This window comes from Trematomus bernacchii, unplaced genomic scaffold (genome assembly GCF_902827165.1).
Source record: "Trematomus bernacchii unplaced genomic scaffold, fTreBer1.1, whole genome shotgun sequence".
NCBI lineage: Eukaryota > Metazoa > Chordata > Actinopteri > Perciformes > Nototheniidae > Trematomus > Trematomus bernacchii.
Genome location: NW_022987581.1, coordinates 1,593,389 through 1,618,693, shown reverse-complemented (window position 1 = coordinate 1,618,693; position 25,305 = coordinate 1,593,389). Strand labels below are relative to the sequence as shown.

General features: G+C 40.9%; 1 protein-coding gene across 2 annotated transcripts in view; it reads left to right on the top strand.

Moving 5' to 3' along the window:
* Positions 1 to 24,482, top strand: part of LOC117479915 (protein Hook homolog 2-like) — a 30,067-nt gene extending 5,585 nt beyond the window's left edge. The window contains exons 5-23 of one of the 2 annotated variants that reach the window (XM_034127027.1): positions 470 to 602; positions 891 to 958; positions 2,658 to 2,723; positions 2,839 to 2,919; positions 6,456 to 6,622; positions 7,894 to 8,034; positions 10,092 to 10,293; positions 10,997 to 11,107; positions 11,868 to 11,955; positions 12,936 to 13,002; positions 13,443 to 13,580; positions 16,229 to 16,316; positions 17,083 to 17,088; positions 17,218 to 17,252; positions 19,986 to 20,068; positions 20,379 to 20,482; positions 21,832 to 21,939; positions 22,033 to 22,104; positions 22,939 to 24,482. In XM_034127027.1, coding sequence (XP_033982918.1) covers positions 470 to 602; positions 891 to 958; positions 2,658 to 2,723; positions 2,839 to 2,919; positions 6,456 to 6,622; positions 7,894 to 8,034; positions 10,092 to 10,293; positions 10,997 to 11,107; positions 11,868 to 11,955; positions 12,936 to 13,002; positions 13,443 to 13,580; positions 16,229 to 16,316; positions 17,083 to 17,088; positions 17,218 to 17,252; positions 19,986 to 20,068; positions 20,379 to 20,482; positions 21,832 to 21,939; positions 22,033 to 22,104; positions 22,939 to 23,067 — 1,887 coding nt within the window. In that variant the 3' untranslated portion in view covers positions 23,068 to 24,482. The remainder of the gene's footprint in view (positions 1 to 469; positions 603 to 890; positions 959 to 2,657; positions 2,724 to 2,838; positions 2,920 to 6,455; positions 6,623 to 7,893; positions 8,035 to 10,091; positions 10,294 to 10,996; positions 11,108 to 11,867; positions 11,956 to 12,935; positions 13,003 to 13,442; positions 13,581 to 16,228; positions 16,317 to 17,082; positions 17,089 to 17,217; positions 17,253 to 19,985; positions 20,069 to 20,378; positions 20,483 to 21,831; positions 21,940 to 22,032; positions 22,105 to 22,938) is intronic. The other variant, XM_034127028.1, reaches the window with a different exon arrangement.
* Positions 24,483 to 25,305: the final 823 nt, after the last annotated feature.

The window sequence follows — 25,305 nt, the reverse complement described above, 5'->3', positions numbered from 1 at the left end:
AGACTGTCGTTGCAACTTAAAAGTATTCATTGAGTTTGTAATTGTAGCTGAAGCGGCTTTTGTAGGAATTTGAGCTCATTTAAGTTTGTGTGATAAAGACCTGACGGGCCGTTTTGTTCCACGTTAAAGATGTGTCCTATCCCGGCCACAACACAGGAATAATTCTCACAGAAAACATCGGCAACCACTGAGAAATTTGCAATCGATGCATCCCTGATTACTTTTACTAATTAGCACTTTTAGTCCATTCTTTGAATCCACTCAGCCCTAATGTCTTCTATCGCTCTTATGGATTCACATTGTTATTTCTTAGCATGTTTAACATTCCCTAACAGTTGAGTAAACGGGCCCTAAACCCTATCAAAGGTTTTCCTTTTCAGAATACATGTTATCTTTTCCATAGAACAGCACTTTTTAGTCCATTTTTTTTTTAAGCCTCTCAACCCCTAACGTCCCCTCCTCCTCTCAGGTGCTCGATCACCAGGTGTCCGAGGTGCACATGCCGGACGTGACCCTGATCGGGGAGATGGGCGACGTCACGGAGCTGGGGAAGCTGGTGCAGCTCGTGCTGGGCTGCGCTGTCAGCTGCGAGAAGAAAGAAGGTAAAAGCTGTGCTGTGATGGAGAAAGAAAGCAGGTGCAGCCATCTGTGGAAATGACACTCAGGATTAACTCAAAGTCACATGGTTCTCGCTTTATATCATTCAACGTCTGATCATCACAAGATTTTAACCTGATCACATGCTCCGTCCCCACACTAAACGCTGTGTTACAAATGACAGTACAGATCAATCATACCGATAGCTGCAGTGCCTGTTTGTTGTTTTTAGGAGTGTTAATCTGCATTTGGCTGCACCCTCACGTCTCTCCGTTGTCTTCTCGTAAACACAGAACAAATCCAGCAGATCATGCGTCTGGAGGAATCCGTCCAACACGTCGTGATGACGGCCATTCAGGAGGTGAGTGAGCGTCTCTCTCATCCTCTCCATTCTCTCCGCTCTGCTTTAATCCCAGCTCTTAGTCACGCTTAATGCACAATCCAATCTGGCTCAGCACGAAGCTAAACAGAGACCTTGGAAACCGACACTGAGATATTTCAAGAATATCTTTTCGTTGGCAATAACAAGAAGGAGAACGTTCCAGATTCTCAATAACACAGCTTTTTGTACCAGAGCTGCAATCAAACAGATCAGGTTTCTATTGCTTTTCATAACCACCTTTCCCTAAAGTCAGTGATAAACATCATGAGGCCCCTTTTATGCTCTTTCCTGTAATGTGTCATAAGGCGCTTTCACACCAGAGTACTTTTCCCATTTAGTTCAGATAGTGCCTGGAATTTTGCGTTCACACCAAAAAGGGAACTTAGTTCATGAGAACTTTCACCCCCTTTGTAGTCCCTGCTAGAGAGGTGGTGCTTTCCTGGGGAGAAAAAAGTACCAATTTCTGATTGGCTGGGCGAATTGCAAACCACGTCCCCGTAAAACTCTGAAAAGTTTTTTGAAGCCGCCATTGTATTTGCTGGCATTAGCATTATTAGCATTAGCATTAGCCCCGCGCACCAACGCAGAGAGACTAACTTATGGCAACACAAAAGAAAACATGGGAGCGGTGGAGATGAGGAGGTGTCGGCGTTCTGGCGATTTACTCGGAAGGCTTCAGTAGAAGCTGCTGGGAGTCCCAGCAGCTTCTACTGAAGCCAGTCCCCAACTCCAGGGACTTCGGGTGGCAGTATACGCCGTGAAGTGGTTTGCGGCCTGCCAGTAAACCCAAAGCAGAAGAAGAAGAAGTGACGTCAGCGGCTTCATTTGCGTAATCTGGGGGGCATGTGGTGCAGTGGGTTGTGCGTTGGTGTTCGGATCAGGGGGTCACAGGTTCAAACCCCACTGCAGTCAGCATGTCGTTGTGTCCCTGAGACACTTCACCCCAAATTGCTCCTGTGGGGATTGTTCACAGTATTGAGTATGTAAGTCGCTTTGGATAAAAGCATCTAACATGTAATGTAATAATGTAATCTTCCCTCAGGGAATTTATTCCGGGGTGAACGTGATCGGCTCTTAGTTCCATGGGGGTACTAAGTGCTGGGAACTAAGTGCGGCAAAGTACTTGGTGTGAAAGCGGCTATTTAAGTTTTAGTGCATGTAAAGGGTCTGCAAAGGCTAAAATCCCTGTGTTCCCCCCCTGCCTGAAACACCTCCATTGGATTGTGGTTTTGATTGCCATGAGTGGAACAAATAAAAGATAAAACAATATATAATAATCATAAGTTTGCTTATTGCTTTAACACCGTGTATATTAGGCCTTTTGCACGTTATAGCATAAGATGTCATATATTTGATAAGCACAGTCACATGATCTGTGTTTGTCGGTCATGATCTGTTGTTTCAGTAAAAGGCAGAATGGTGCGTCAGTTTAAATGTTGCAGCCGAAAGGAATTGTGGGATAGCATTATGTCCTTTCCTTTCCTAAAGGATGGTCCAGTGTGTCCTAAAGGAGATAACAAAGGAAGCATTGAAGCTCCTTTCCTATCATCTAGAGAGGATTCAAACGGCTCTTATCATGGCTGACACTTCCCTAGTCCTTTCACAATAACTATTCAACCACAACCAAGATATATTCAACCCTATATTTGTCTTTTTTTGAATGACTGTTTTGTTTTAGCTTTTAGCAAAGGACCCTTCAGCAGAACCAGGAAGTCCAGAGACCTATGGGGACTTTGACTACCAGGTAAAACACTTTCATTCTGCCTCTCTTTTTATTCACTCCGTATCTATTACATCCTTTTTGTGTTGTGGCTCACCCGGTTATTAATGTTTACTATAACTCTCCTTTGTGTTTGCAGTCCAGGAAGTATTATTTTCTCAGTGAGGAGGCAGACGAGAAGCAGGACATGAGCCAGCGCTGTCGAGACCTGCAACATCAGGTTGGTCCTCCAAACTGAGTCAAAATATTACGTGACATACGTTTTGTCGTGGCGTCCTTCCTTGTTTTTCTATCAAGCCACTAGACGCCTTCAACAGACATTTATTACTCGTTTTCTTTCCTTTATATTACTTAGTAGTTGCTTGGCCTCCGATGGTTTCAAACTCAAGGCCCGGGGCCCAAATCAGGCCCTTGGTGGATTTAATTTCGGCCCGCAGGATAATTTCTAATTACTATTAGATCTGGCCCGCCGGTATATTGCACGCACACCTTCACTCCATCCTGAGGGTCTCCTCAGCTCAGAGCCTGACCCCAAACATTGATGACCTTGCACCCGAGATGAGATGCCAAGTATCTGGCTTGAACTAGCATCACAGAGCAGCACACTGAGTTTACATGGATGTTTCCTTCTGCACTTTCTTTCTTGAGACAACAGGGCATGTTTGGTTTGTTCTTTGAGGGAAATAGTTTTTTTGAAGCTGTGGAAAAATGTAATCATAAGAAATGACTCTGGAGATAGAGCCATAAGAAATGAATGCAACTGATTATTTAATGTTGTTTTTATAGGCAATAATTTAAGCTTTGTTAGTTCCAGGTTTAATATGTGCAATAAGTTCTGCAATAAACATTGAACCAGTCCGGCCCTCGACTAGTACCCATTTTTTAATTTTGGCCCACTGTGTATTTGAGTTTGACCCCCCTGCTTTAGTTGATATTATGCGATGTGTTTGCTCAAAATAAAATAACAAACTTTTACACATGCAACAAAGAAAAGAGGCCTTTACAATAGTCAAAACAAAGAGGCAAAACTCAAATAAAATAACAAACAACTTGGGTGTTCTTTCTGTCTTGATAATGCTTATATAACTTAATAACTTAAAGGGTAATTGGACGGTTAAAAACTGTCTCGACGGCGTCTTTCTAGCAGGTTGCTGCCCATCACTGTCACTTTAGAGGAGGCACCGTGGGAGTTGTAGTCTTTTATAGTGTGTTGACTACAGACGTCACAATTAGATGGCCTTTCTTATAAAAACGAAATACTGGCTCTAACACATTTCCTGAGATCTTTTGAAGTGGGAATCCTTAAGATTTTGATTTGGAGACAAATGCAGTTATAAGTGGATTTTAAGTCTGCCTACAAATAAGAATAATGGTGTAGTTTTATTTCAGATATTGCGGTTTGATAGACTGAGAAATCCCTGAGAAAGTGAGGTTTTCTTTACGTTTTACAGATTGCTAAACAAACTCACATTGGTTTAATAAAGAAATCGGTTCATAATTGTCCTTTTATTATTATACTTTGAATAACCAAATCAGATTTCACACTGTAGTTCTCAACACTGTAAGGCAAAGAAGGGGAAAAAAGTGTTTCCCGATTAAAAACCAAGTGCCAACGAAGCCACTTGGAGAAAAAGCGCTGCACTCAGTATTTCTCTTTTTCCGTTTTGAGTGATTATACATTTTAAATGTTCCTGTTAATTGGTTTCAAACAGTATCTGGACGACACGCTGAATCATAGCCTGTGAAACCCTTGAGTCATGATACGCATTTTCAATCCACACACGCATGCAGAACAAAACTACTATAATGTTAATCATCGAAAAATAAATACATTAATTTGCTTTTGCTGAAAAACTGTTCACTAGAAACAGGGTTTGGTTCCTTTAACATCTGGATTCTAACTTTAAGAAGGAATTTTGGTGTTTTGTTTAATAATGTAGTTTTCTAAGTGCAGTTTCTTTGTGCTTTTTGGAGTAAAATACAACAATTTCCCTTGATACACCGCACTTCAGATCCTTTTTACTCCCAGTGTTGCTGTGCTTTTGCAGCATGTTGTTGAACGTGTGTGTTCTGGCTCTTATTGATTCCCCCGCCTGAGTCTTTGTTTGTGTTCCCATGCCTTGTTTTTGCACCACTGACTGAACAAGGACTAATTTTGTGTGTTTTTTAAAGATGCACTCCAGTCAATAGTTGCATAACACCAAGATGAAAGTGACACATTGCCTCGGGATGGAGCAGGAGCCAACAATAATTTGTCCTGCTCCCAGCCCACCTGTTTGTTTACTTTATAGCCCACGCATTAGGGATTAGTCATGCCTGTTGATTTGAAAGCTATTTACTGTTCCTGCTAAAGCATGCAATCTGTCTTTTAAAGTTCAGTGAAGGGTTTCAAACTGGAACGATGTCCAACAGGTGAGAATAAACGTCCCCCTTTTTTAATATTGGAATGCCAGCTTGCCTAACATGTTAAAGAGGCCCTATTATGTCCATTTATTGTAGTGTGTTCTATAGGTTTGTGTGCATGTGAATGGTCTGCAAAGGCTCAAATCCCTGCGCACTACGTAACACTCCATTTGGCTAGCGCTCCAACACATTGTACGTGACCGGCTAAGGGGCGGGACATCTCTAAGCAGTTGACCAATCACAACAGAGCCGGCCAGCTAACCAGAGCAGACTGGGCTCTGGTTTCCTTTCCTGATGTTGTTCAGGTGTATATCAGTATGTAGTACATACTGATATACACCTGAACATCAGCAGGAGAGGACTCTTTAAAGTAGAGACACTACATACTGATATACACCTGAACATCAGCAGGAGAGGACTCTTTAAAGTAGAGACACTACATACTGATATACACCTGAACATCAGCAGGAGAGGACTCTTTAAAGTAGAGACACGACATACTGATATACACCTGAACATCAGCAGGAGAGGACTCTTTAAAGTAGAGACACTACATACTGATATACACCTGAACATCAGCAGGAGAGGACTCTTTAAAGTAGAGACACTACATACTGATATACACCTGAACAACAGCAGGAGAGGACTCTTTAAAGTAGAGACACTACATACTGATATACACCTGAACATCAGCAGGAGAGGACTCTTTAAAGTAGAGACACTACATACTGATATACACCTGAAAATGAGCAGAGAGGACTCTTTAACCTTAACATGTTTTGTCCTGCTTTGAATTTCATTTTGTTTCATGACGCACAGAAACTCTACTACCTTGAACTACTAAAAAAAGAAACTGCCTTTTTTTTAAGTTTCGGTTTCTACCGTTTTCTTAAGAAAGGATCAAAGACACTGAAGAAGGAACAGGTTTACCCCCTGAAACACGATGGTGTAACCAATCAGGAAAGCGGCGATATGGATAAAATGTAAGACATCTAATAATAATAATACTCACCAAGCCCTGTAACCAGTATTACTAAAGCTTAACGATCTATTTATATACTGAGCGTCTGCTTTCTGACCCGGAGGCGAACGCTAACAATTTCACTATTGAGAAAGTCCCGTTCCGACACCAGCTGACTAACTTGACTCTGATGACTGAGCATGTGAAATAAGAACAAAGCATGTGTTCGAGCTCCTCTAAGCATGACGAGTGGTGAGTTGTGTATCAGTGGATGTTGTTTTCTTAATACGCTGGATCTGCCATGTTTTTATTTCAAGGAAACAGTTTTTCTTAAACTCTGTATTTTTCTGACACAATCCTCTCTTTCTTTCATACTTTTTTTTATACTAAAGTTGTCGGTGGCTCTGGAGGAGAAGTCGTCCCTGCAGGCGGAGTCTCGCTCCCTGAAGGAGAAGCTGCTTCTCTGCGACTCTGTGGACGTCTCGACCACCGCCATCACCGGAAAGAAGCTTCTGCTGCTTCAGAGTCAGATGGAGCAGCTGCAGGAGGAAAACTACAGGTAGGCCCAATCCCAAACCACTCCCTCGACCCTACCCCTCCGTCTGTAGCCACACTCGCAGCTCAACGAGGCTCCCTCCTGTCAGATGGAGGGAGTAAATACAGCGGCAAGCTTTGGGACAAACTCCCCTCTCTGCGGCAGAAACAGGAAATGCCGTAACTGTATGTAACAACGGTTTCAAATCAGCATCTCTTTGACAAAATAATTAAATGTAAGAACTAAAATAAAACTCCAAACATCTTTCATTGTGTTACTTTTTCTGTAAAGCTCTTTTAGTTTTAAAACCTGATGTTTATAAGCTTCTTAGTTTTTGCAACAGTCTGTAAATATACACAACTTTATAATAAAATGCACACATTGACCTTTTTCTAGACTAAACACAGGTATGATCCTAAGTTAAACAAATATGAGGTTATCATGAGGTTGTTAACATCGCAATTTATCAGTAGATGTTTGCTGGAACTGTTTGTAAACAGCGTGTTTCCTGACGGACACACACAGCGTGACTCCGGTCAGGTAGAGACCGGTCTCCAGTCAGCACTGATGCAGACTCGCTGTTTGAGGGCTTGATAGCCCACTCCCGCTCCACACTCGTTGGTTTGGAACAGCACTTAATGTGGCGGACCCTCCGCGCGAACGGAGGGGTAGGGGTAGTGTGTAGGGGTAGTGTGTAGGGGTAGTGTGTAGGGGTAGTGTGTAGGGGTAGTGTGTAGGGGTAGTGTGTAGGGGTAGTGTGTAGGGGGCGGTTTGGGATTGGGCCGTACTGTTAGAAAAATATCTCACTGGTCCCCGGCTTGATCTTCAATCTCAGGATCCATGTATCTCTGATCCTCTCCAGAATGGAAGTAGTCATCACATACAGAGCATCAACTAGTTCCTGAACAGTGTCCTTCACATGCTGATATCCAAGAGAGGGAGTTACACAGTCACAAGATGGAGGAATAGAAAGCAGTATTCAATGTTTACTTCAGATTAGCTCCACGTCAGAAATGATCATGCTTGTCATATGTCTATCTCCATAGAGGCTGAATCATCATGTTAATCACATAGCTATCATATGCCTAAAACAGTCCTGATGCTCTTCTAGGTAATCATACATCCTGTCATGTACACAGCTACAGTTGGGATACCTTTGTTATCATGTTACTCTCATATTGGAAGAGGACATTCAGTATTTTCCCAACAGGTAGAAACACAAACTTTATGTTTAAAAAAAAAAAAAAAAGTGTAGTAGTGTTTCTCAAACTGCTCTGGCATTTTTTGTTTGTCAGACTGGAGAACAGCAGAGATGATGTTCGGGTGCGATCAGAGATCCTGGAGCGAGAGGTGGTCGACCTGCAGCAGAGAAATGAGGATCTGACCAGCCTGGCTCAGGAAGCCCAGTCGCTGAAAGACGAGATGGACATCCTCAGGTGAGAGCAGACGTCCATCCTCTGATGACGTGTGCTTGTAGGTCGATCCAGACGTTAACATTACAAAGGTTCCCCCAACAAAAAGCCAATAGGAATTATCGTTGGTTTTCTGAATATGATGGAAAGTAATCTCTGTGGCTAACACACGACTATGACGCTTGCATGTTTTGATTAGCAGGATAACCTCCACATATTAACACCACTTTATGGTTTTTAAAGTGAAAAGCTAGGACTGAAACCAACAATGATTGATCCCTTTACCAAGTTTTACCTGTAGCTAGCTCATCTGTGGTCCAAAAACTATTTAAAAACACACCAGAAAGCGTCACTGTTTCCAGGAACTGTTAAGTCATTCTCATTAAATCCCACAGAGTAGGCGTCTTGTACTTTCTTTAGGGAGGACTTAAAAGTATTGGAAAACAAAGTAAAACTTGGTTAGTTTTGTTCAGAGGGTTTGAACAATGCTCTCCCTCTGAAGCAGTAGTTAATCTATTATCAGTTTACACTCTCAGAAACAACTCCCACTCTGCCCACACACAGACCGCTCGCTCCTCTCTGACATCTGTGTTGAGAATATGAATTTCATGCATTGACTCCGGCCTGCGTCAGAGTTGGTGATTTATTATTAATTTTATTCCACCAGTTAAAAACAAATCCACACGAGGCCATTGTGTTCGAGCACAAGTTGTTTTTCAGAGCAATGTGTTGATGTTTACTTGGTGGTTTAAAATGTGCAATAAACACTTAATTAGTGTTATTACTGCTAATTCAACTTTACTTTCATAAGGCTGTTACTTATTTTTGATCATGTGTAGTTATTTTTATTCTATTAACGTGGGTTTGTTTCGTTATTTATTATCTTAGTTTACTAATATTATTTTTGCCTATTATCTGCAGTGTCCCTTTGCTGTAACAAAATACATGTTCCCGTTTTTTTCCTTCTTTTCTATGTAAAAGTCATTAATGGTGTCGAGAAATATCAGTCAGAATTCATGGTATAGTGAATCTGTATAAAAAAACATATAATAGGCGCGTTCACACCAAGTACTTTGCCGTATTTAGTGCCGGCACTGAAATGGCTGAGCCAACACGATGTATTTATTAAGTTTTAAGAACATTGGTTTTCTTTTATGGAAAATGTATACCAGGGGTGTCCAAACTATGGCCCACGGACCATTTTGAATCGGCCCTCAGCGAATTCAAAAAGTGTAATACGGCCCACAAATGAAACTTGTGCTTGTCTTATGTTAGACCACTTTTCAAATAAATTCAGTCTATTAAAGTGGTCTAACATAAATCTAAGTTGATAAGAAAAAAGCCCAATAACTTATTTACATAACAAGCTTGAAATACACCTTTCCTATTTCTCCTTTATTATAATCAATCTGAGGGATGAGCTGCCAACACTCACAAGCATCATGTACCTACATTTGATTGATTTTGATAACTTAATACTGAACTTATGAGGCAGTATACCTCTCGTGAGTGGACAAGCGCTTCGTATATTTATCTGTATGTGGCCCTCGGTGAATAAAGTGTGGACACCCCTGATGTATACCAATAGCATGGATATATTTGTTTTCATTATATTCAGGATTTATACTTTATTCATCCAAATGGCAGTCAACATAGGCCGCTACTTTATTTATACTATAAGAAATTGCTTTTTCTAATGCGATCTACAATAAACCTGACGGATGTTATGTCTGGCTTCTAAGGTTAATACAAAATAATTTAAAAAAGGCATAATTAAGTCTTTAAAAAATGAAAAAAGTCATAGTATTATACGTGGAAAATAAGATTCAAAAATCCCCCGCTGTGCGCCGAATAAATGATTTCTCATTCTGTCCTCTCTCTCTCTCTCTCCTCTCCCCCTCTCTCTCTCTCCCCCCCCTCTCTCTCTCTCTCTCTCTCTCTCTCTCTCCCCCCTCTCTCTCTCTCTCTCTCCCCCCTCTCTCTCTCTCTCTCTCTCCCTACCTTCTCTCTCTCTCTAACCCTTTCTCTCTCTCTCTCCCCCTTTCTCTCCCTCTCTCCCCCCCCCCCACCTCTCCCCTCAGGCACTCGTCGGACCGGGTGAACCAGCTGGAGTCTCTGGTGGAAACGTACAAGAGGAAGCTGGAGGACCTGGGCGATCTGCGCAGACAGGTGCGCCTCCTGGAGGAGAGGAACACCGTCTACATGCAGCGCACCTGTGAGCTGGAGGAGGAGCTGAGGAGAGCCAATGCTGTCCGAAACCAGCTGGACTCCTACAAGAGACAGGTGAGGGACGGGGGAAGAGGGGGGGGAGAGCGGAGAGGAGAGCAACTTCATCCTCAAGGATAAAATGGCTTTGCATCCAGAACACGGCTTACAGTCACACTATATAGTAGAGAGAATATCCAACTGGTCCCACCCATCAATTCTCTTAGGCATTATCTAAACATCCCCACCATTAAACCACACCAGTTCTTTAAAGGTAGGGTAGGTAATTCACTTCAGAAACACTTGTTGTTAGCAATGAATACATTAAATGCTTTGACAATAAATACATACAAAAATCTCATCTGTGGAAGCCGTAGTACTGTAAAAAGCACGACCAATCATCTGAGCCGGCCCGGCTAAAATAACTGGATGGCCTACCTGCCTGTCAGCCTTCCATCTCGTGCACAAACTTATCTCGTGCCCTCATTGGTCATGTGCGCGTTCGTGTGTGTTGGAGGAGGGGCTCTGTAAGGAAGTGGCAGATTTTTTCCGGTTGTGTATTTTCCAATTCTAGCGCACTCGAGCTGGTTTCTCCATTCTTACATACCCTACCTTTTAGCCATTTGCAAATCCACCTTTTGCCCTTCCTGAAAGGTCAATCCTAAACATATGTCTCTGTTAAACACATATAGGATACTATTTAAACAAGTAAAAGGCAATCGGAGTATAAGATATAATTTGAAATGATTATATGAACGACACTATGCTCTGTGACTTTCAGGCCCACGAGCTTCACACCAAGCACTCTGCAGAGGCCATGAAAGCGGAGAAGTGGCAGTTTGAGTACAAAAACCTCCACGACAAGTATGACGCACTGCTGAAGGAGAAAGAAGTGAGTCAAAGATCTGTAGAGGGGTGCAGGAATGAGTCCTCAAACCTGGAAATGAATCAGCATCTTAGCAGCTTTGCCGTCTCGAAGCCAATGGGTTTTGGTGAGATGCCTGAAATGATGTCTGTGGTTAACGCAAGCTGGACAAATGTTAACGATTTTGTTCTACGACAAACTGAGCTTGTGAGAAAGCCTTCACTCCTCAGTAAATTCAAACGAGACATTTTGGTGCAGGAATGAGTCCTAAAATCCAGATACAAGTTAGCATTTGTAAGTTAGCACTGTTTTATGAAGATGTTTCTGAAATAATGTCAGTAAAAACCTTTTCATGTGAGGAATTGTTGCCGGGCAGATCTCTATTCTTCAGTGAACTCCCACGTCCTGTCGCACCTTCTGCAATCTGACAGGAGTGATTAATGTCCTCAGTAACTCGTGGGAGTAGTTCATAAATACGTACCGCGCTCAAATGAAGTGTACATTAACTTTGTAGCTAGTGTGAGTCTCAATAAAGAAAAACCATGGGGTTTTATGTAAATTAGATTTCCCCCAATTACTGCTATTGAGTTTAAATCTAAAATTGACATTAATCAATTGCTATGTCTTCCATATGGCATTTTATTCATGCATAGCTTTAATATTCAACTTGTTATGAGTACATATACACCAAATAATTGATTTGGTCTGTAGTTCCTTATGTATAGCAATTTCCTCATCATATTTATTGAGAATTGAAGTTGAAATGTGTGTTTTTGTTCCTCCTCAGCGTCTGATCTCGGAGAGAGACACACTGCGGGAGACGAACGATGAGCTGAGGTGTGCTCAGGTCCAGCAGAGAGGTCTCAGTGGATCAGGTGAGTTATCATTTCACTTGGATGCGAGGCGGTTAATTGGGTTTTAGTCGAGGTTTTATTTTTTTTATTTTCTGAATCATAATACTTAAAGGGGACCTATCATGCAAAATGCACTTTTTTATGTCTTTTATACATAAAGATGTGTCCCCGGTGTGTCGGGGAACTCACGCAGCGTCAGAAAATAAAACCCTCTCTCTTTTCCTCCGTACCCAAATCTCTAAAAACGGGGCTACAACGGAGCTGATCCAGATTTGCGTCCGATATGACGTAATATCTGAAATGTGGACCCACGGCCCTATCAGAAACGTTGCCATCAGAAACAATGCCCGACTGTTTTGGACGTAATATGGTCGGTGTTTACATTAGCATCGCTAACACTCAGAGCTAACCTGTACTGGAGAGCATGTGTGTGAAGAAGCAGGAAATAAAAAGGAACTCACCTTGTGGTATAACCGGCAAGAGAGAAAGCCTTTGAGCTTCATACTGTTTCAGAAATAATCCTTGATAATCCATGATATGGCGTTTCATCACGGCAGTATTTAGTTTAGACAGTAGCTGCCGGGTCCCGCATGAGCTCAGACCCCGACTTTTTTATTTTTTTAAAGCTTTATACCCCAAATCAGCACTTTTGAAACAGGAAGTGAAATAGAGGGATATGAGGCATGGCTAGAATGGGTGATCTGTTTGGTATTTTGAGCAAAACACTTCATAGACATGTTTTTTTATATATTTTTATATATCTGAGACCCATGCTATTGCCTACAAATAGCATGATAGGTGACCTTTAATGAATCTGAAATTGGGTTTTGTGACAGTTGCTCTATCTATAATTAAATTAAAATGTAATTAAAAGGTACAAATTGTTCTATATACATGAACAGTATATAGGTAAAAGCTTTGGAGCAGTATGTGAAGTCTAAATCTGCTGTTTAATTATCTTAATTGAATTACCCGCTGACATTTAATCTCTCTCTCTGCAGGAGGACTGCGTGACAACGACGTCACCGTGGGAAACCTCGCAGCTGAGATCCTGCCCACTGAGCTCAAGTATGTCTGTCATGCTGTGTGTGTGTGTGTCTAAGCCTTAGTGTGTGTGGTGAGGGGGGGGGTTCATGTGTGCTGTAGCGACCACATACACTACATAATTGTGCATTAAAAAGAGTCAATAAAATAAAAATCGATATAAATGTCGGAAGCTAAATGTGTGACAACAGGATAAATTAAAATAGAATAACAGTATTTAAATGAAATGTAGATGTTGCTTTTTAAAACCTGTAACAGAGATTTGGTATCAGAGGAACTTCATGCATGATATCAGCAGCCCTATATTTATCTTCAACAGTGCTTTAGCAACAGATGTCATGTATATTTGGCCGGGGCGTTGTCGGAAAAATGCTCAACATTCCCATTTCATCTATCCTCCACTTTCTTTCTCCCCCCTTTCATTGACCCCCTCTCTTCTCCTTGTTCTTCTTCTGTTCTTCCAGGGAGACGGTGGTGCGTCTGCAGAGCGAGAACAAGATGCTGTGTGTTCAGGAGGAGACGTACCGGCAGAGAGTGGTGGAGGTTCAGGCCGAGCTGGAGGAGGCTCAGCGCAGCAAGAACGCCCTGGAGACTCAGAACAGGTAGAGGGAGAGAGAGAGAGAGAGAATGTGAGTGTGTGACTACGTGACTACGTTTCTGGTGCCGGTCAACATGTCTGACCGTTTTCTGGCAATGTTGCTAAAATGTCTGTTACCAACTTGACTCAACAACACTGACAAGAGCAAAACATCCAGGAGTTAAAAGCTAACGATAGGCTATAAAGGAACTACAGCACGGTCACATGACTTCACGTCACCACCGCTAAGCTAAAGGTGGCTAATGTTGGGCTATAAAGGAACTACAGCATGGTCACATGACTTCACGTCACCACCGCTAAGCTAAAGGTGGCTAATGTTGGGTTATAAAGGAACTACAGCACGGTCACATGACTTCACGTCACCACCGCTAAGCTAAAGGTGGCTAATGTTGGGCTATAAAGGAACTACAGCATGGTCACATGACTTCACGTCACCACCGCTAAGCTAACGGTGGCTAATGTTGGGCTATAAAGGAACTACAGCACGGTCACATGACTTCACGTCACCACCGCTAAGCTAAAGGTGGCTAATGTTGGGCTATAAAGGAACTACAGCACGGTCACATGACTTCACGTCACCACCGCTAAGCTAAAGGTGGCTAATGTTGGGTTATAAAGGAACTACAGCACGGTCACATGACTTCACGTCACCACCGCTAAGCTAAAGGTGGCTAATGTTGGGCTATAAAGGAACTACAGCACGGTCACATGACTTCACGTCACCACCGCTAAGCTAAAGGTGGCTAATGTTGGGCTATAAAGGAACTACAGCACGGTCACATGACTTCACGTCACCACCGCTAAGCTAAAGGTGGCTAATGTTGGGCTATAAAGGAACTACAGCACGGTCACATGACTTCACGTCACCACCGCTAAGCTAAAGGAGGCTAATGTTGGGCTATAAAGGAACTACAGCACGGTCACATGACTTCACGTCACCACCGCTAAGCTAAAGGTGGCTAATGTTGGCTTATAAAGGAACTACAGCACGGTCACATGACTTCACGTCACCACCGCTAAGCTAAAGGTGGCTAATGTTGAATAGGAACTCTTAGAAAACAAGACCTAAATGCTATTGCTGGGTCATAACGTTATCAGTTTTAGTTTTTTAAATCAAATGTCCTAGCTGTTCCTCCACAACCCTCATTGTACACAAGCATGGTGTGTTGTGGACATGCAGTGCTAGTTCTCGTTGTGTTGAGTGATCTTTCCCCTGCGAGGCGCCGCAGTGTGTGTGTGTGTGTGTGTTCATCAACACCACAGTGTGTGTTCATTAAGCTGCTTGTTGGCTGCTGGTGGGAGTGAGATCTGCCTAAATGTCAACTCACCCTCTGGACTGTGTGTGTGGGCGGGACTGCAGAAAGCCAGATTGTCCACGACTGTGTGTTTGTGTGGGCATGTGGACATGTGGGTGGGATGCGTGTGTGTGTGTGTGTGTGTGTGTGTGTGTGTGTCCTTTGCAACACCAGGGTGTGGGAAGCCTGATCATCACCACCCAGTAGAGTTGTGGAGGGGGGAAAATGTACAGAGACCCACATGATACTTTGCATATGTATATATATTTTGTATATTCTCATGTTCCTGAATTAACAAACTCCCTCTTTGAAAATCACATGACCAACTGCACGACAAATCGTTTATAGTCAGAAGTTTACAAGAAGAATTGCCTGTATAACTATAAAATTAAAAAACATGTATATATTGCAAAACTGGTCAAATAAGGGAGTACACACGGAAACGTTACTTAAAAACAAGAAGACTAAGAAAAACAATAAAATCACAATATGGATGACAGACTTTGTTTAATACATCCTTCAATAATGATGACTAATTGATAAACCCCTCCAATATCGTGAGTCATATCACAATAGCTGTCAAAGTAATTTCAATTAGATATTGTTCTTTAATTGTACTCATCTCATCTCTATTGTAGAAATGAGAATTAAGTTGAAATATTGTACATAAGGTATTTGAACCCTCATTCACTCGGTAAAGAAACTAAAATGAAACCCGATACTTTGCATACATCTTTCCACCCACAGCATCAACTTCCATCTTCCTCCCTTTTCTTTGCTATGTCCACACTAACCCTCGTCCTTTTTGTTTACTTTAAAGTGGACCTATCATGCTATATTTGAATAATATAGTGTAGGACCATACCTATATAAGGCATATTTATACTTTTTTCAAAATACCAAACAGATCATGCATTTTAGCCATGCCTCATTTCGCTCAATTTGAAAAATGTTAGCTCTGTTTTTGCAAGGGCAGATTCTGTGAGAACAGCACCATCTACTGGCCTGGCATATGTACTACAGCGTCTCCAGCGCTTTCGAACGGCAATGGCCGTGGCTGTCTCCTCCTGATTGGTGGAGTTGGCCCAATAGCCGTAGCGCCACCGTCCTGACGTCAGGACAGTGTTCAAATCTGGATCAGTTTTTATCAGATCCGTTGCAGCCCCTTTTTTAAAGATTTGGGTATGGAGGAAAATAGAGAGGGTTGTGTTTTCTGACACTTGGTGAGTTCTCTGGAACACCGGGGACACATATTCATGTATACAAGACGTACAAAAGTGCATTTTGCATGATAGGTCCCCTTTAAACATGTTCTTTCTGTCCCTAACGTCTCCTCTCCCTGGTGTTTGTCTCTCAGGTTGGACCAGCAGCAGATCTCAGAGCTGCGTTCTCAGATCGAGGAGCTTCAGAAAGCTCTGCACGATCAGGACGGCAAAACTGAGGACGTGAGTGGAGACAGATTCTCATCTCCTTTCTCCTCTCTTTTCTGATGTCCAGAATATTGACATAACACTTGACAATGTGTAACTGATTGACCAGATGCATGCACAGCTGCAACCAAGAGATCCTGCAGAAACTTAACAAGTTTGAAAAAGACAGAAATGTATTAAAATAATCTAAAATAAGGTCTTCATTTGTAATAAAATGTCAGTCTAAAGCTTTTAAAAGTCTTAAAATGCAAAGATATGTGAGACTTTGCATCTTAAAATCTCTAAATAATTGGTAACATCTATTTTTTTGAATGAATCTTGTGATAAATCAACTAATCAAATATTTCTTCAACAAGAAAATAATGTTTTCTTTTATAATTGATTAATTGCTGAAGTAATTCTTCATAAATAACTGCTTTTCTTTAGCCAATAATCAGCTGATTTTCTTAGTTTCTTTTCATATTTAACTGAATATTTTGGGGGGTTTTCTTTGGGAAACAAGCCACTTAAAGACATCACCTTGGACTTGGAGAAACTGTGACATTTTTCACTATTTTCTGCCTTTTTTTTAGACCAAAATATTCAACAAGGGATCTAAAAAAATGGATGAACTGATGATTAAAATACTGTAGTTCCAGCTCTGGATGCATGGCATGTTTTAGTTGCAGTGTGTGGTTCATGTTGTGTGGGATGTATTTAACCCATGTGTGCCGTGGTGATTGATTCTAACTTCCCTCTCTGTCTCTCTGCGTCGCCTCCTCCGATCTCCCGCCAAAATCAGGCCATCGTAAGTACGGCCCTCCAACACCCGGCCCATGATTCAACTCTCTACCAGCTTTTACTGTGTTTGTGTTTTAATTAGAAAGCATTGTGTTTTTAGTTTGAGTTTAATATGTTTTCTCTTCTCCTTTTGAAGTCGTCCTTACTGAAGAAAAAGCTGGAGGAGCATCTGTAAGTACCCCGCTGTTTCATCCAGATGTTCTTTAATTAGCACTCGCATTAGCATCCCCATTAGCACTCACATTAGCATTAGCTTGCTTGGCTTCCTGTGGTCGACACATATAAACTTTATAGCACTTTTTCATACAAAAAAAAGGTAACAGAAAGAGCTTCATGAACCGGAAATACTAACAGTACTACCCCGCCTTCTTGGGTAATCAGTGGCGGCGCCAGGGTATGGCTGGGGTAGGCTACAGCCATACCAAGAAATGGCTTAGCCCCACCATGAAAAATGATTTTAAAGTAAGCAAATTAAATTAAATAAGCAAAATGCAAAATGTTGAGAACACGGATTGCGAAAATATACGGGTCGTGTCCACAACACACAAACTGATCCTGCTGTAACAACAAGTGCACGTTACTGATGCAATATGGTTGAGACCATTCGGGCTTATGCTATAAGAGGGGTGCAAGGAATAGTCTAAGTAGTGGGGGAGTTTTATACACTAAAGGTGTGGAAATTCTCTGGCGTTATAATATCAGCGCGGCCGCGGTCAGATCAAAATGCCTCCGAATGCAATTTGAATAGACCTACAGCCAATCAGAGCAACGCAACGTTGGATCTGCGTCATGCCTTATTGATTGAGATCAATCGGAACCGCCATTCAGTATCCCCATTGGATCTTCAACGTGTACTATCATACGTCACGTTCACAGTGATCCCTTTCTATTTACTACAAGACAAATGTGCCGTTTTATTTCATGCAGTTCCATTTTGATTGAGACAGGGAAATAATCTAAACCTCACGTTTAGACTTTGGATTTAAAAAGTAGAAAATATACAGTAACCGTGAAGATAAAAAAAAAAAGTTGATAAACTCTGACAATAAAACACGATTTGAAGGGCAATAAATGAGTGATTCTACAATTTAGGGTACATTCCATGTCCATTGATGTCCATTATAATTATTCCAACTATTTTCTTCAAAAATATCATATTTTGCCTATTATTGGAAAGCATGTTATAATATCACACAAACATTATGTGCATCCTATGCTTTATTTACCTTGAAATGTGTCATGATGTTCTTAAATTGTCAGTTTTTGCTATGTCCGTTTTTCAGTTGAGGGTGTCTTGGATTCAAAATAATGAATAAAAACCATTAAAGTAAATAAAAAAAAAAGTATTCATTTATTTCAAAAGTCTAAATACTAAAAAATAATAACATCTTTTTAATTGATTTCCTCCTTTAAATAATTTAAATATCTTAATATATGAATGTCCGCAAAAGTTCTGTCAACTATGTTACTAACAGAACTCCCCCATTTAACTCAAAAATGGTTTGTCCCAATACCATGTCACCAGCATCACATGATGCCATGTTCCTCTTTGGCAGACATTTTGAACACACTGTGGTGATTGTCCTCTAATTTTTTACAATATTTTATGTATAATCGCACATTGTCAATGAGTATATTCATTGACCGTCAACAATGTTACGTACATTGTTATGGTTTACAATTGTTTAATGATTTTAATTCAATTATATGTTCAAATGTGATGTTAACCTGTTCAAGAAAATGACATGTGGTCATCCAAGCAAGGCCTACCATTGAAATGATGGGTCAAAATAGGGAAATTGTCAACTAGGTTACCTGTCAACTGAGTTACCCAGTACTGTAATAACTGTAGTAACAGTTATTACATTTATATCAAATAAAATAAAAAAATGTTTAAGCTTTGCAACCAGTGGATATGTTACACTGAGGAATATACTAACTTGAACCACTGATTGTTCTATTGAGAAAGAACACTTTCTTTGTACTGTTTTGTTGATGTGAAATGCACCCTAAATTATAGAATCACTAGTTATTTATAAGAAACATAAGTCCTAGTCTAAAGACCTTACATTATTTATCAATAATATTATGTAATCTGTATATAGTGCTTTTCCCAGTGCTCAAAGATGCTTAAAAATAAGCACTCGACCAAATTAAAGGTCAATAGGCGCTTTCACACTGGAGTACTTTTCCCAGGAATAGTTCCGATAGTTCCTGGGATTTTGCGTTCTCACCAAAAAGATCTGGAACTAGAACTTTTTTTCGGGAACCTTTTCCCCCCTTTTTAGTGCCTGCTAGAGAGGTGGTACTTTCCTGGGGAGGAAAAGGTTCCAATTTCTGATTGGCTGGGCAAACCACGCCCCGTAAAACTCTGAAAAGTTTTGTGAAGCCGCCATTGTATTTGCTGGCCTTAGCATTATTAGCATTATTAGCATTAGCCCAGTGCACCAACGGAGAGAGAGAATAACTTATGGCAACACAAAAGAAAACATGGGAGCGGTGGAGATGAGGAGGTGTCGGCGTTCTGGCGATTTACTCAGAAGGCTTCAGTAGAAGCTGCTGGGAGTCCCAGCAGCTTCTACTGAAGCCAGTCCCCAACTCCGGGGACTTCCGGCCGGGGACTTCGGGTGGCAGTATACGCCGTGAAGTTGTTTGCGGCCTGCCAGTAAACCCAAAGCAGAAGAAGAAGTGACGTCAGCGGCTTAATTTGTGTAATCGCTCGGCCCTCTGGGAATTTATTCCGGTGAGAACGCGATTTACTAGATAGTTCCAGGGTCTAAAGAGTTCGGGGGGAATAAGTACTGGGAACTAAGTACGGCAAAGTACTTGGTGTGAAAGCGGCTAATATGTATCCATGTTGTCCCAAACTAAAGTGAACTCTCTCCTGATGTGTATCTGTTTCAGAGAGAAGCTCCATGAAGCTCACTCTGATCTGCAAAAGAAGAGAGAGGTCATCGACGATCTGGAGCCCAAAGTGGACGGCAAGAGTGAGTAGTTTAACACAATCGAGAAGAAGCATGATACCAATATGTACCCCCTTTTTTCATTTATCCCAAACACGGAACACATTCTCCACACATGCAATAAAATAATAAATAAATGACGTGAAAGAAAATGTAAAGAAATCCCCAAAATAAAGAAAATGACAAAGACGACACAACAGTAGAAGGAATATACAGATGTGTACACTGAGGGGGATGCGAGTAGATTCTTAATAATGTCACCTCACGCTCTTGTATTCTGTAATGGCTGCCTCTTTGAGATGATATTCAGATGTTTATTTGTCCTCCCTCTCAGTGTTGAAGAAGATCGATGAGCTCCAGGAGAGTCTGAAGAAGAAGGACGCGGACATGAAGCAGATGGAGGAGCGGTACAAACGATACGTGGAGAAGGCGAGGACGGTCAGTGAAACTCAACATTTACACATAATATAATTTACAGTTTGAACAAACACTTCAGTAACTCTCGACATCGACGGTAGAAAAAAGACAGACTAAAGCGTGGCTGAAGACTAAAACGCTTTAACAAAACTAAGACTGGTCCATCTTACTTTGTTAGTAGTGGAGTACAAATACTTTGTTACTGTAATCAAGTACATTTCTCTGGTATCAGTACTTTACTCCACTACTTATTTTTCTGACGACTTTTTACTTTGACTTCTTACATTTTGAACCCAAATACCTGTACTTTCTACTTCTTACATTTTGAACACAAATACCTGTACTTTCTAATTCTTACATTTTGAACACAAATACCTGTACTTTCTACTTCTTACATGTTGAACACAAATACCTGTACTTTCTACTTCTTACATGTTGAACACAAATACCTGTACTTTCTACTTCTTACATGTTGAACACAAATACCTGTACTTTCTACTTCTTACATTTTGAACACAAATACCTGTACTTTCTACTTCTTACATGTTGAACACAAATACCTGTACTTTCTACTTCTTACATTTTGAACACAAATACCTGTACTTTCTAATTCTTACATTTTGAACACAAATACCTGTACTTTCTAATTCTTACATTTTGAACACAAATACCTGTACTTTCTAATTCTTACATGTTGAACACAAATACCTGTACTTTCTACTTCTTACATTTTGAACACAAATACCTGTACTTTCTACTTCTTACATTTTGAACACAAATACCTGTTCTTTCTACTTCTTACATGTTGAACTCAAATACCTGTACTTTCTACTTCTTACATTTTGAACACAAATACCTGTTCTTTCTACTTCTTACATGTTGAACTCAAATACCTGTACTTTCTACTTCTTACATTTTGAACACAAATACCTGTTCTTTCTACTTCTTACATGTTGAACTCAAATACCTGTACTTTCTACTTCTTACATGTTGAACACAAATACCTGTACTTTCTACTTCTTACATTTCCAAACAGGCTGGTTCCTTTAGTTTGAATGTGTGTTTGGTGGCGTGATCATTATTATTTGTCATTTGTCATTGCATGGAAACATTCATTAGCTAACAATGACATTATTGTTCTATTAATATAAAGGGAGGTCAGGTACTCTTTAAAACAGCTGCTAGTTATGGGTACTTTTTACTGAAGTACATTTCAAAGCCCTCTTTACTTTTACTTGAGTAAAGAAATTTAGTCAGTACTTCTACTTTCACCAGAGTATTTTTAAACACAAGTATCTGTACTTCTACTCGAGTAAAGGATGTGTGTACTTTTGCCATCTCTATAAAGTGATAAAGTAACTGTTTCTCAGGTGATCAAAACCCTGGACCCGAAGCAGCAGCCGGGCCCCGGGGCTCCGGAGATTCAGGCTCTGAAGAACCAGCTGACGGAGAAAGAGAAGAAGCTCCAACACCTCGAGGTACGAAGTCTCTGACATCAAGAGATAAACGATGAACCCTGTGAAGCTGCTTTTATAAAAATCTAATGACTAATGAACGCTGATGTGTTGCAGCACGACTACGAGAAGAGCCGAGTCCGACACGACCAGGAGGAGAAACTCATCATCACCGCCTGGTACAACATGGTGAGTTTAAGAGAGTATCAGCAGGAGAGGACTCTTTAAAGTAGAGACACTACATACTGATATACACCTGAACATCAGCAGGAGAGGACTCTTTAAAGTAGATACACTACATACTGATATACACCTGAACATCAGCAGGAGAGGACTCTTTAAAGTAGAGACACTACATACTGATATACACCTGAACATCAGCTGGAGAGGACTCTTTAAAGGAGAGACACTACACACTGATATACACCTGAACATCAGCAGGAGAGGACTCTTTAAAGTAGAGACACTACATACTGATATACACCTGAACATCAGCAGGAGAGGACTCTTTAAAGTAGAGACACTACATATTGATATACACCTGAACATGCAGGAGAGGACTCTTTAAAGTAGAGACACTACATACTGATATACACCTGAACATCAGCAGGAGAGGACTCTTTAAAGTAGAGACACTACATACTGATATACACCTGAACATCAGCAGGAGAGGACTCTTTAAAGTAGAGACACTACATATTGATATACACCTGAACATCTGCAGGAGAGGACTCTTTAAAGTAGAGACACTACATACTGATATACACCTGAACATCAGCAGGAGAGGACTCTTTAAAGACTTCTCTCCACCCAATAAGACATAGGTTTATCCACAAAAGAAGGTCCTGAATATCTCAAACGTCTGACTAAATACTAATGTGAACCTCAACATGAGCATGATAAATAATAACCTAAGTACCTTGCGTTAACCAAATGTGAGTTCTTATTCTTTTATATTTGTTACCCCCATTCCTTATACATTTCAAATGTACATGATTTTTTTCTCCCCTTCTTCTTCCTCAGGGCATGGCGTTGCATCAGAAAGTCTCCGGGGAGCGTCTCGGTCCGTCTAAGCAGGCGATGTCTTTCCTCGCCCAACAGAGACAGTCCACCAACGCCAAGAGAGGCCTCATCCGACACCACCCCAGATAAAAGAGACTCTGAGAGGAACCAGGAGAAGCACCTGAACTCCCTGCAACTTTGCCTTAATTTCCTCTGCCCCTCAGAGAGGAATTTCAACCCTGCTGCTGCTGCCCCCTGCTGGCTGTCAATGGTACGACGATGATTCATTTCTCTGTGGAGCCCTGGAGGACACAGAATAAACTCCTAAAAGCAGAATAAAATGGAGTTTTAAAGTCCTGAAAAGAGGCTGAATCACCTTCTAAGGTGACTTTTATTTCCTCTGTAGCCTCGTGGACTCCATCCTGTTTCTTTATGGTTGGTCTTTTACGCTCTAGAACAGAATGAAATGTGAACTATTTTTGTTAAGGTTACAGTTGAAGAATGTTAGACTAGAGAGGAGTTATTAGGGGCTTTTACATTTACTATAATGAGTGCTCAAAAAGACTTAAAGCCACACAGACTGGTACATCCGAGTGGTTTTCCCTCAATGCTTTTATTTTGTCGTCTTGATCATGCGTTTGGATTTGTTTTAATTTGAAGATGCTCGAAAAAGTTGTGTTAATGGCTTTAGTCTTTTTTTTTTAACCCCTTTTGGAACTATTTTCTCTCTAAAACTCATTATAAGAATTGGTTAAAAATGTGCATACAGATACACCGAAGCACTTTCATATAGAGTGACGTTGTTTAGTGCCTCGAAGAAAACAAACCTCCCTCTATGGTGGAGACTGAACATTTTAAAGTATCATATATTTGACATACTAATGATTTCTACATGTATATTATTTTTTTTTTATTCGCTTCCCGTCTTCCCAAAGATTGAAACAGGGTTTTTTGAGGGTTTGGACCTTTTAATGCACTTTAGGAAGGCTTTAATTGCCAATCAAGTCTAGTTTCTTACTGGAATACACTGGAGTCCATTATGATAAAAACACTAATAATAATAATAATGACTCGGCTAATGGCTGTTTACCGCTGCTAGACCTCTTTGACACTATAAACTGGAAGGAAATGTCTTCACCAATACGCTGGAAATCTTTTAAATGTGTGTTGACAGGAAGTCGGATAAGGTTTTAATACCAACACTTTATTTACTACTGTTTAATTTTCCCGTTTTCACCTCATGTAGTCATTTTAGTCCCAGATCAGAGCTACTGTTTGACTTCTACATCCCTGTGAGTGTGTGTGCGATGGACTACGTAGACCCATAGATCCTGCTGTGTTTTGATGTGTTTCTACTGCTGTTTGAGTTCATATTTATAGTGTTACGTCACTATCCTTTGCTGCGCATTTGAAGGGTTTTAGGTTGTGTGTGTGTTTTGTTTGAATCCTATAAAGGTCTCGTAGATTAAAGCATACTTCACACGGGGGTCTGAGAAGAAGAAGATCCGTAGTCCTGTCTGTTCTACTTTTGCACTACAAATAAATGGGATCGTACGATAAGAAATGTTGGTCTGGTTGTTTTCTTTTTGGTGAGTAATGACTCAAAGCGGTTCTGAACACTTGTCCAGAAGGGCGTGAGAAAGAAGGCTGACCCAGGTTTTATCACCTTGCTTCTTGTTGTGGATGCACTTTAATTGTGTCAGGATCTAAAGGCCACGCTCATTAGTCAGATTTCTCACGTCCTTTGGGCTGATCAGTGGAGTGAAATGTTGAAAGCATTGTTTATCTGTCACACAACTTTCTGAGGGTGTCCGCGGGGTCTTAAAAAGTATTAAAAGTTGATGAATCAATTTAGCGAAAATGAAGGGTATTAACCGGCATTTTCCAAGGTATTACATTTTGTAGCTTGTTTTCAAGAAGTATATAAATTGTCCAAAGAGGTTGTATTCTACAGTCTGCCTGAATGTAATCATTGCGTAGATGTGTAGTGTGATTCTGTGTAGTTTATTGATGGCATCCCGTTGGATTTGACGTCATCTGAACAGGACATCGCACGCTCACTGCTTGATAGCGCACGGAGGTCCGTTTACGCCGGTTGTTAAACAACATCGTTATGGGGAAATGCAAGTCTGCGTCCAAATGGTTGGAAGATAAGGAGGAAGGACAATCAATACTGTATATTAGTACAGCGGATAAGCACAACAATTGTGCATTTTATGAGAAAAGCATGACATTTCTAACATAGTTAGAGCATACCATAAGGTTTATTTTCAGATGTGGAGGGAAGTCAGATTTGACCTGTGAGGACCGTGAGAGGTCAAATCCAAGATGGCCGCCAGTCTCTCGGGTCAAATGTTCAAACACGTTTAATTTTGGAACCAAACATTG